The following is a 12,173-nucleotide window of genomic DNA, read 5'->3' as shown; positions in this document are numbered from 1 at the left end:
GGGGGAAAAGATTATGATGGGAATATCTTAGAGGCAACCACAAAATAAAACGGAGGTTGATGTACTGCTCGGGGAGGTTATAAAGCAGGTTAGTGCTCAATTAGTCTACTTTAGTCTTTCGGATGAGACGTTAAACCCATCTGCCCTCTCAGGTGGACGTTAAATGTCCCAGGGCACTATTCAAGGAAGAGGAGGGGAGTTCTCCCCGGTTTCCTCGTCAATATTTATCCCTCAACCAACATCACTAGAACAGATTATCTGCTCATGATCTCATTGGTGTTTGTGGGATCTTGCTGTGCGCAAATTGGCTGCCACATTTCCTACATTACAACAGGGACTACACTTCAAAAGTATTTCATTGGCTGTAAAGAGCTTTGGGATATCCTGAGCATATGAAAGGTGTTATCTAGATTTAAGATCTTTCTTTCTTTCTTGGCCTCAGCTGTAGTGATGGGAGATTTTGAACTTTGAGAATGTGACTTCCAGTGGGGACAATCTGTCTGTATGATTGTGTTTATTGAAATCCTTCATGATTGAGAGGAGGGCAGAATGGATAATAAAAACTATAAGAAATTGGATTTCAGGTGACCAGACTTTGGGAGGATAAAATGCTGTATGAAAGAAGTAAAATGGAAAAAATGAGTTAAAGGGAAGGATTTTAAGGGAAGATGGAATATTTTAATACATAGATTTTACATTATAGAGGCAGTTTATCCCAGAGACAGGTCGGGGAGCAAACAGGAAAGAAAACTGGCTTGGATGAAAAGGGAAGTCATTGGGAAGATGAGATTTAAGACCTTACAATATGTAAGAACATAAAAACATAAGAAATAGGAGCAGGAGTAGGTCATACGGCCCCTCGAGCCTGCTCCACCATTCATTCAGATCATAGCTGATTTCCCGCCCGATCCCCATATCCCTTGATTTCCCGAAAGTCCAAAAATCTATTGATCTCAGCCTTGAATATACTCAATGACTCAGCATCCACAGCCCTCTGGGGTAGAGAATTCCAAAGATTCACAACCCTGAGTGAAGAAATTTCTCCTTATCTCAGTCTTAAATGGCCGACCCCTTATCCTGAGACTATGCCCCCTAGTTCTAGACTCTCCAGCCAGGGGAAATGACCTCCCAGCATCTACCCTGTCAAGCCCTCAATGAGATCACCTCTCATTCTTCTAAACTCCAGAGAGTATAGGCCCATTCTACTCAATCTCTCCTCATAGGACAACCCTCTCATCCCAGGAATTAATCTCGTGAACCTTCATTACACCGCCTCGAAGGCAAGTATATCCTTCCTTTGGTAAGGAGACTAAAACTGTACGCAGTACTCCAGGTGAGGTCTCACTAAAGCCCTGTACAATTGCAGCAAGACTTCCTTATTCTTGTACTCCAACTCTCTTGCAATAAAGGCCAACATACAATTTGCCTTCCTAATTGCCTGCTGTACCTGCACACTAACTTTTTGTGTTTCTTGCATGAGGACACCCAAATCCCTCTGAACACCAACATTTAATAGTTTCTCACCATTTAAAAAAATTCTGTTTTTCTATTCTTCCCACCAAAGTGAATAACCTCACATTTCCCCACATTCCCCACATCTGCCACTTTCTTGCCCACTCACTTAACCTGTCTGTATCCCTTTGCAGACTCTTTGGCCCTGATATTAGAGGGGAGGTGGGATGGCAGTGGGGGGGTGATTGGGCGCGTGGTTAACCTGCCCAGTAAAATCCATCTGTTCCCCACGCGATCACGGGTCAGTTGGAGCCACATAACGTGGCTTCCGGGTTTGCTGTCGGAAAGTCGCGCAGTGGGCGGACTCCGCACCCGCATCACAGGCTGTCAGCTGGAGGAGCTCTACTTAAAGGGGCAGTCCTCCAATGGCTGCTCCTGGAGCAAACACCCACACACCACAATGGAGCAGCACAGGGGAAAGGCTGCTCCAAGGTTTAGTGATGCCTCACTCCAGGTGCTACTGGATGGGGTGAGGAGGAGGAGGGATATCTTCTACCTGGTGGACGGGAGGAGGTGGCCTGCCTCTGCCATCACCAAGGCCTGGCTCGAGGTGGCAGAGGAGGTCACCAGCAGCAGCAACATCTCCCGCACCTGGATCCAGTGCAGGAAGTGCTTCAATGACCTAACTAGGTCAGTCAAAGTGAGGACACTTACTGATTCTCCTACACTCCGTCTTCCACATCACCGCCCCCACCCCCCAACTCATTCTGCACTGCCAACACCACTCTATCACATCACTCCTCACACCCACTCAAACCTCATCCTCAACTTACCTGCACTTACTCACCTCCCCAGTACTCACCCCACCACTACCACTCAGCCCAATCCCGGTCCAATGTGATGTCTCTGTCTGATACTCTCTGATGCATCTCTTTCATGGTCAGCCTCACCAAAACCAATGCATTCAGCGGTTGGCCACGTCACCATCACTCACTCACGCCTCTCTACTTTCTCCCTTTATGGGAGGAGAGCCCAGAATGCACAGGAGAGGGCGAGGACCGGAGGGGGGCCGCAACAGAGCGTCGTCCTCACAGACACGGAGCAGGAGGCGCTGGAGCTGAGCCGCACCCTCGAGTGCCTGTCCGTCGGGGACGCCGAGACTGCCACCCAACAAACATCTGGTGACAGAACTTTAACATTCAGCACTCACAATATGAATTGATGTTAACATGCCTCGCCATCTTCAGCACCTCAGTATGCTCATCGCAACATGACACATCTGTGATCATCCTTAACATTGCCTTCTGTTCTCTTCAGCGATCGCTGTGACAGCAGAGGGCGATTCCTCAGAGGAGCTCCCTGCCTCTGAGGGGGCACCGTCACATCTGAGCGAGCCATCCACCAGCGCAGATACTCACCTCGGTGGGTCCTAGTCTCAGTTAGTTGAGGTTGGTAACTGGTGAGTCACCACACACGTGAGCACGAGCAGACAGTGGTGGCAGGGGCAGCTGTGGAGAGTCCACGTCGGTGGGAGCACTCTTCTCCAGGCTCTGCTCAGCTGGACACAGATGCTGAATCCTGGGGGCCATCCTTTAAAAGGAGAATGATCGAGGGGCAGCAGCACATTTGCGAGGTGCTGGAACAGGTGCCACGCGCACTCTCCACAATCGCGCAGAGGATGGAGGAGTCCAACTCCTGCATGAGTGGAATGGTGGCACAGGTACTGGAGGGAATCTCTGAGATACTGTCACAGGGACGTGAGGGCATCTCTGAGATAGTGTCGTGGGTAAGTGCGGGAATGTCTGTGATGGAGGGAAGGCTAGCCTCCATCGAGCTTCAAGCACGGCTCACCAAAGAGTCCATTGAGGCCCTGACAACAGCCCTTCAGACTCAGGGTGAACAACATTCTGCTGCCTGATAATCTACATCCCAGAGTACTAAAACATAAGAACATAAGAAATAGGAGCAGGAGTCGGCCAATCGGCCCCTCGAGCCTGCTCCGCCATTCAATAAGATCATGGCTGATCTGATCCTAACCTCAAATCTAAATTCATGTCCAATTTCCTGCCCGCTCCCTGTAACCCCTAATTCCCTTTACTTCTAGGAAACTGTCTATTTCTGTTTTAAATTTATTTAATGATGTAGCTTCCACAGCTTCCTGGGGCAGCAAATTCCACAGACCTACCACCCTCTGAGTGAAGAAGTTTCTCCTCATCTCAGTTTTGAAAGAGCAGCCCCTTATTCTAAGATTATGCCCCCTAGTTCTAGTTTCACCCATCCTTGGGAACATCCTTACCGCATCCACCCGATCAAGCCCCTTCACAATCTTATATGTTTCAATAAGATCGCCTCTCATTCTTCTGAACTCCAATGAGTAGAGTCCCAATCTACTCAACCTCTCCTCATACGTCCGCCCCCTCATCCCCGGGATTAACTGAGTGAACCTTCTTTGTACTGCCTCGAGAGCAAGTATGTCTTTTCTTAAGTATGGACACCAAAACTGTATGCAGTATTCCAGGTGCGGTCTCACCAATACCTTATATATAGTGTCACAGGAACGTGAGGGAATCTCTGAGATAGTGTCGTGGGTAAGTGTGGGAATGTCTGCGATGGAGGGAAGGCTAGCCTCCATTGAGCTTCAAGCACTGCTCGCAAATGAGTCCATTCAGGCCCTGACAACGGCCCTTCGGACTCAGTGAACAACATTCTGCCGCCTTAAACAGGCAGGCAGATACTCTGGTACTGGCCTTACAAGGCTTCACACATGTCCTCCAAACTGTTGTCCACCAGAGTGGGAGGAGTAATGTGGGCCTGGCCCAGGAGAGGGATGATGGTGAAAGGGGACATGGAAGTGGGAACGCCACTCAAAGCGCTCCCACGTCTCACCCATTGCCCCCCTCTCAACCAGTACCTGCAATACTGCCTCCTGTCCAGGTGGCCGAGTCTGCCCCTGCACAGGTGCAGGTGGAGCAGTCTTTGGAGGGGCCCTCACGGGCACCAAAACCCAGAGGGCATAGGCCCAAAGCATCTAATCAGTCAGGACATGAACAAGAGCAACCTGCCACTACCTCTGCTGCAGCCACAGGGGATGCACCACGTAGGAGTAGTCAGAAGAGAAAGGCGAAGGTTTTGTGATCACGAAGAATATGCACAAGGGTGTTTGACGGTTGGTCATGTTTTTTATTTATGTTTGCTTTTTGTTAAACTCACATTAAATATTATTAGGAACATAGGAACATAGGAACAGGAGTAGGCCATTCAGCCCCTCGTGCCTGCTCCGCCATTTGATAAGCTCATGGCTGATCTGTGATCTAACTCCATATACCTGCCTTTGGCCCATATCCCTTAATACCTTTGGTTGCCAAAAAGCTATCTATCTCAGATTTAAATTTAGCAATTGAACTAGTATCAATTGCCGTTTGCGGAAGAGAGTTCCAAACTTCTACCACCCTTTGTGTGTAGAAATGTTTTCTAATCTCACTCCTGAAAGGTCTGGCTCTAATTTTTAGACTGTGCCCCCTAGTCCTAGAATCCCCAACCAGCGGAAATAGTTTCTCTCCATCCACCCTATCCGTTCCCCTTAATATCTTATAAACTTCGATCAGATCACCCCTTAACCTTCGAAACTCTAGAGAATACAACCCCAATTTGTGTAATCTCTCCTCGTAACTTAACCCTTGAAGTCCGGGTATCATTCTAGTAAACCTACGCTGCACTCCCTCCAAGGCCAATATGTCCTTCCGAAGGTGCGGTGCCCAGAACTGCTCACAGTACTCCAGGTGCGGTCTAACCAGGGTTTTGTATAGCTGCAGCATAACTTCTGCCCCCTTGTACTCTCGTCCTCTAGATATAAAGGCCAGCATTCCATTAGCTTTACTGATTATTTTCTGCACCTGTTCATGACACTTCAATGATCTATGTACCTGAACCCCGCGGTCCCTTTGGACATCCACTGTTTTATAGTCACCACTATTGCTATGTCTTGGCCATTCTTGACTGGCTTGTGTAATAAGGCCCTTTCATGAGGTTCACCATGAATGCCCACTTTTGATGCCACCCATTGGCTCACTCTACAGTGGGTCTAGGTGTAGTTTCAGGACTGTTCTGTGCAGGGCCGGGGGAGGGGGCTGGTGTGGGTGCTGCTCTGTCCAGGTGGTGTGGGGACTCGACTCTTCACACTGTCTGCTGTTCGGAGAACCGTTCACATATCAGTGACTCCCTGACCTCACGAGCAGCCAGGTGAGCTGCTGTTCTGCCCATGGGTTGCTCCTCCTCATCCTCCTCCTCCTCCTCCTCCTCCTCCTCCTCCACCTCCTCAATGTGAGTGGCAGATGTGGATGGGGCCTCCTCCAGCGGAACCCTCTCTGTTGTGCCATGTTATGCAGGGCACAACACTCGACTATAATGCGTCCCACTCTGTCTGGTGCGTATTGAAGCTCTCCCCCAGAACAATCAAAGCACCTGAAGCGAATCTTGAGCAGCCTATGACATGCTCAATTGTAGACCTGGTAGCGATGTGGCTGTCGTTATATCGACTCTGTTGCTTGGTGATCCTCAGCGATATCATGAGCCACGTGTGCAGGGGGTAACCGTTGTCCCCGAGGAGCCAGCCCTTACGAGTTTTCGATGCGTGGAAGAGGGGCGGGATGTTGGACTCCCGGAGGATGAAGGAATCGTGGGAGCTGCCAGGGAATCTGGCGCACCCGTGAAGGAATCTCTTGCGGTGGTCACAGATGAGCTGAGTGTTGATGGAGTGATAGCCCTTCCTGTTGATGAACAGTCCTGGCTCGTGTGGAGGTGCTCAGATTGCTGTATGGGTGCAATCGATTACACCCTGCACCCGTGGGAAGCCAGCCACAGCGTGGAATCGCACTGCCCTCTCCGTCTGGCTGAGGTCGTCCATGGGGAAGTTGGCGTAGTGCGAGGCCCTGTGAAACAAGCCGTCAGTGACCTGCCTTATGCACTTGTGTGCAGACGACTGAGAGACCCCGGCGATGTCCCCAGTAGCACCCTGGAATGATCCGGAGGTGAAGAAGTTGAGGGCAGTGGTGATTTTGACAGCGACAGGTAAAGAGATGCTGCCCGGGCCAACAGGGAGCAGCTCGGCATGAAGGAGGCTGCAGGTGTCTGCGACTACCTGGCGACTGACCCTGAGCCTCCGTATGCACTGCTCCTCAGAGAGGTCCAGGAAGCTGAGCCTCGATCTGTAGACCCTGTTGCGAGGGTAGTGCCTCCTGCGACGTCGCTCTCTCTGTTGTTGCCCTCGGTGCCCTTGTGCAGGTGCCTGTGGTGCAGCACTGTGTTGTGGAGCTCCACGTGGCGGAGGCGGACGCCGTGCCTGGCGAGGACGGTGATGTTGCTCGTCCTCGGATGACGTGATGAATGCAGCCATGGCGCTCCCCCATCCTGACGGTGTGAGTTTGAGGGGGTCCGCAAAGTAGGTAAATGTGTTTGCACAGCAGAGTTTTGGATATAAATTAATAATTTTGAGTGGAAAGACAAAGGTGTTGCAGCCAAAACTTTGTCTGAAGTGACAGAGTGCCCTGCTGCAATAAATGAGGTTTTCCCCCAACTGTCAAATAATCCTTTGCATCTCCCACTGGCTGCTGGCTGAAACACGTCTGCTCCAACAGGGAGTGTTTCCCACAACACGGGAAACACGCTGAGGATCCTTCAAAATCGCACCCCTGCCAAAATCTCCACTCGTTCAAGTATTTCAAGTACTTTAACTATCTGACAACTATGTAAATTATCATCCAGCCGGCTTTAATTGCCAGTGGGACTTCCACATTTGGGAGGTGTCACTGGGGAACAGCGGGTTGGAGCCGGGCTCCCAACCCTTTCGGCATTTCAGCGATTTTCGGAGCTCCCCCGCCCCCAATGCACCCACTCCTACACCAGAAAATCGAGCCCTTTGTGTCCTCCTCACAGCTTACTTTCCCATCTAGCTTTGTATCGTCAGCAAACTTGGATACATTACACTCGGTCCCTTCATCTAAGTCATTAATATAGATTGTAATTAGCTGAGGCCCAAGCACAGATCCCTGCGGTACCCCACTAGTTACAGCCTGCCAACCTGAGAATAACCCGTTTATTCCTATTCTGTTTTCTGTCCTTTAACCAATCCTCTATCCATGCTAATATATTACCCCCAACCCCATGAGCCCTTACCTTGTGTAACAACCTTTCATGTGGCACCTTATCGAAAGCCTTTTGAAAATCCAAATATACTACATCCACTGGTTCCCCTTTATCTACCCTGCCAGTTACATCCTCAAAAAACTCTAATAAATTTGTCAAACACGATTTCCCTTTCATAAAACCATGTTGACTCTGCCTAATCATATTATGATTTTCTAAGTGCCCTGTTACCACTTCCTTAATAATGGATTCCAGCATTTTCCCAATGACTGATGTCAGGCTAACCGGCCTGTAGTTCCCGGTTTTCTCTCTCCCTCCTTTCTTGAATAGCGGGGTTACATTTGCCACCTTCCAATCCACTGGGACCGTTCTAGAATCTAGAGAATTTTGGAAGATCACAAACAATGCATCCACTGTCTCTGCAGCCACCTCTTTTAGAACCCTCGGATGTAGGCCATCAGGTCCAGGGGATTTATCAGCTTTTAGTCCCATTAGTTTCTCCAGTACTTTTTCTGTACTGATATTAATTACTTTAAGTTCTTCACTCTCATTTACCCCTTGGTTCTTTTTGTGTCTTCTACTGTGAAAACAAATATAAGGGGACCGATTTTCAGGTGATCGACCGGGTGCGTTGGGGGCAGGGGGGCTCCTAAAATGGCGGAATCCCGGAGCGGGATCGGAGCCCGGCTCTAACCCACTGATGTCCGGTTCCCTAGTGACACGTTCGGGTACGTGCGCAGCTCCCGCATACGGGACTCCCACCGGCAATTAAAGCTGGTGGGATGCTGCTTCACATTGTTATTTAGATAGTTGAGGTACTTGACAGACCTCATTGAGTGGAGATTTTGGCAGGGGTGCGATTTTGAAGGATCCTCAGCGTGTTTCCCGTGCTGTGGGAAACACTCCCAGTTGGAGCAGACGTGTTTCAGCCAGCAGCCAGTGGGAGATGCAAAGGATTATTTGACAGTTGGGGGGAAAACCTCATTTATTGTCACTTCAGACAAAGTTTTGGCTGCAACACCTTTGTCTTTCCACTCAAAATTCTTAATTTATACCCTAAACTCTGCTGTGCAAACACATTTACCTACTTTGCGGACCCCCTCAAACTCACACCGTCAGGATGAGGGGGGCGCCATAGCTGCATTCATCACGTCATCCGAGGACGAGCAACATCACCAACCTTGCCAGGCACACCGTCCGCCTCCATCACGTGGAGCTCCACAACACAGTGCTGCACCAAAGGCACCTGCACAAAATAGTCGGGCAACTACACATACACCCACTGTAGGGTGACCCAATGGGTGGCATCAAGTGTGGGTGTTCATGGTGAACCTCATGAAAGGGACTTATTACACAAGCCAGTCAAGAATGGCCAAGACGTGGCAGTAGTGGTGACAATAATAATATTTAATGTGCCATTAATAAAAATCAAATATAAATAAAAAACATGACAAACCGTCAAACACTCTTGTGCATCCCCTTTGTGCTCACAAAACCTTTGCCGTACGCTTACGAGTACTCCCATGTGGTGCTTCACCTGTAGCTGCAGCAGAGGTAGTGGCAGGTTGCTCTTGTTCATGCCCTGACTGGTTAGATGCTTTGGGCCTACGTCCTCTGGGTTTCGGTGCCCGTAAGGGCCCCTCCAAAGACTGCTCCACCTGCACCTGTGCTGGGGCAGACTCGACCACCTGGAGAGGAGGCACCATTGCAGGTACTGGTTGAGAGGGGGGCAATGGATGAGACGTGGGGGCGCTTTGAGTGGCATCCCCACTTCCATGTCCCCTTTCACCATCATCCCTCTCTTGGGCCAGGCCCACATCACTCCTACCACCCTGCTGGACGACAGTTTGGAGGACATGTGTGAAGCCTTGTAAGGCCAGTGCTAGTGTATCTGCCTGCCTGTTTAAGGCAGCAGAAAGTTGTTCACTGAGTCCGAAGGGCCGTTGTCAGGGCCTGAATAGGCTCATTTGTGAGCAGTGCTTGAAGCTCCATGGAGGCTAGCCTTCCCTCCATCGCAGACATTCCCGCACTTACTCACGACACTATCTCAGAGATGCCCTCACGTCCCTGTGACAGTATCTCAGAGGTTCCCTCCAGTACCTGTGCCACCATTCCACTCATGCAGGAGTTGGACTCCTCCATCCTCTGCGCGATTGTGGAGAGTGTGTGTGGCACCTGTTCCAGCACCTCGCAAATGTGCTGCTGCCCCTCGATCATTCTCCTTTTAAAGGATTGCCCCCAGGGTTCAGCATCTGTGTCCAGCTGAGCAGAGCCTGGAGAAGAGTGCTCCCACTGACACAGACTCTCCACAGCTGCCCCTGCCACCAGTGTCTGCTCATGCTCACGTGTGTGGTGACTCACCATATGTGACCCCAACTAAGTGAGGACAGGGACCCACCGAGGTGTGTATATCTGCGCTGGTGGATGGCTCGCTCAGATGTGACGGTGCCCCCTCAGAGGCCGGCAGGTCCTCTGAGGAATCGCCCTCCGCCGTCACGGCGGTCGCTGAAGGCCCTGTAAGAGAACAGAAGGCAATATTAAGCATGATGACAGATGTTGAGGTGCTGAAGATGGCAAGGCATGTTATCATCATTTGCTATTGTGAGTCTTGAATGTTAAAGTTCTGTCACCAGCCGTTTGTCGGGTGGCAGTCTCGGCGTCCCCGACGGACAGGCACTCGAGGGTGCGGCTCAGTTCAAGAGCCTCCCGCTCTGCATCCGTGAGGATGACCTGATGTTGCGGCCCCGCTCTGGTCTTCACCCTCTCCCGTGCATTCTGGGCTCTCTTCTCCTGTAAGGGGAGAAAGTAGAGAGGCGTGAGTGAGGGATGGTGACGTGGCCAACCGCTGAATGCATTGTTTTGGGTGAGGCTGACCGTGAAAGAGATGCATCAGAGGATGAGTATGAGATAGAGCCATGACATTGTATGAGGATTGGGTTGAGTGGTAGTGGTGGGATGAGTACTGGGGAGGTGAGTAAGTGCAGTGAAGTTGAGGATGAGGTTTGAGTGGGTGTGAGGAGTGATGTGATAGAGTAGTGTTGGCAGTGTAGAATGAGTTGTGGGGTGGGGGCGGTGATGTGGAAGACAGAGTGTAGGAGAATGAGTAAGTGTACTCACTTTTGCTGACCTAGTTAGGTCATTGAAGTGCTTCCTGCACTGGATCCATGTGCGGGAGATGTTGGTGCTGTGGTGACCTCCTCTGCCACCTCGAGCCAGGCCTTGGTGGCAGAGACAGGCCACTTCCTCCCGTCCGCCGGGTAGAAAATATCCCTCCTCCTCCTCACCCCATCCAATAGTACCTGGAGTGAGGCATCGTTAAATCTGGGAGCAGCCTTTCCCCCAGTCTGCTCCATGCTGCACTTTTGTTTGTTTGCTGCAGGAGCAGCATTGGAGGACTGCCCCTATAAATAGGGCTCCTGACAGCCTGTGATGCGGGTGCGCAGTCCGCCCACTGCACAGATTTCCGACGGGAAACCCGGAAGCCACGGTAAGTGTCTTCAATTTATCCGCGATCGCATGGGGAACGGACCGATTTCACTGGGCGGGTTACCCACGCGCCCAGTCGCCCCCCCGCCCTCGCTGCCATCCCCCCTCCCTGGTAATATCGGGGCCAAAATATTTGTTTAATGTCTCTGCCATTTCCTTATTCCCCATTATAATTTCTCCTGTCTCAGCCTCTAAGGGACCAATGTTTACTTTCGCTAATCTTTTTTACATACTTGTAGAAGCTCTTACAATCTGTTGTTATATTTCTTGCTAGTTTATTTCATATTCTATTTTCTCCCTCTTTATCAATTTCTTGGTCATCCTTTGCTGGTTTCTAAAACTCTCCCAATCCCCAGGCTTATTATCTTCTTGACAACATTACAGGCCTCTTGTTTCAATCTAATACTCTCCTTAATTTCTTTAGTTCGTCACGTGTGGATCACTTTTCGGGTGGAGTTTTTATTCCTCAATGGAATGTATATCAGTAAGGCACAATGGCAGGTGTTGAAGTGTGTGACGTTTGATGGTTTTGATTACAGTGTCTTTGCTGAAGGATCTGAAACACGCCAACATCGTGACACTGCATGACATCATCCACACGGAGAAAGCGTTAACTCTGGTCATCGAGTACCTGGTAAGATCTTTACCATCACCCATCCACCGTTAATTAGTAAAGTCTCTCATTGGCTGCTGTTCGTCGTCAGCTGCCTTGTGTGGGAGAGGGGTTGGGGGAAATTATCGATGACTTTCAGTCCCAATGTCATTTCCCCCTCCCGACTGACCACACTCAATACTGACCAAATTACTGTTACACTGAAGAAGCTTTGGTCCATTCATTGCATGAATAGTGCACCCAATTCAACACAATTGGCCCGTAACTGAAATGCTTGTGTTCTCCAGCCAGAGTGAGCTGTCGAGTGAGCTGGACAGTCTTCTCTGCACCACCAGCCTCCTCCTGTCTGGGGCATTTCCCCCACTGCATGTTATTTTGCATCACTCTGCACAGCGGCTGTGTTTTCTGCTCCATTGCAGTGTCTGAGTGGAAGGATTCTCTCAGCTGATCAACCTATCAGCTCGTGACAGTGCAAGTAAAT

General features: G+C 50.2%; 1 protein-coding gene across 1 annotated transcript in view; it reads left to right on the top strand.

Annotated features, from left to right (window-relative positions):
• LOC137333944 (cyclin-dependent kinase 16-like) overlaps positions 1–12,173 on the top strand; it is a 430,097-nt gene that overhangs the window by 264,393 nt on the left and 153,531 nt on the right. Inside the window, exon 6 of the mRNA XM_067998297.1 lies at positions 11,619–11,713. Coding sequence (XP_067854398.1) covers positions 11,619–11,713 — 95 coding nt within the window. The remainder of the gene's footprint in view (positions 1–11,618; positions 11,714–12,173) is intronic.

This window comes from Heptranchias perlo, chromosome 17, assembly GCF_035084215.1.
Source record: "Heptranchias perlo isolate sHepPer1 chromosome 17, sHepPer1.hap1, whole genome shotgun sequence".
Taxonomy (NCBI): domain Eukaryota; kingdom Metazoa; phylum Chordata; class Chondrichthyes; order Hexanchiformes; family Hexanchidae; genus Heptranchias; species Heptranchias perlo.
Note: the sequence above shows the minus strand (reverse complement) of the source record. Positions and strands in the feature narration are given on the sequence as shown.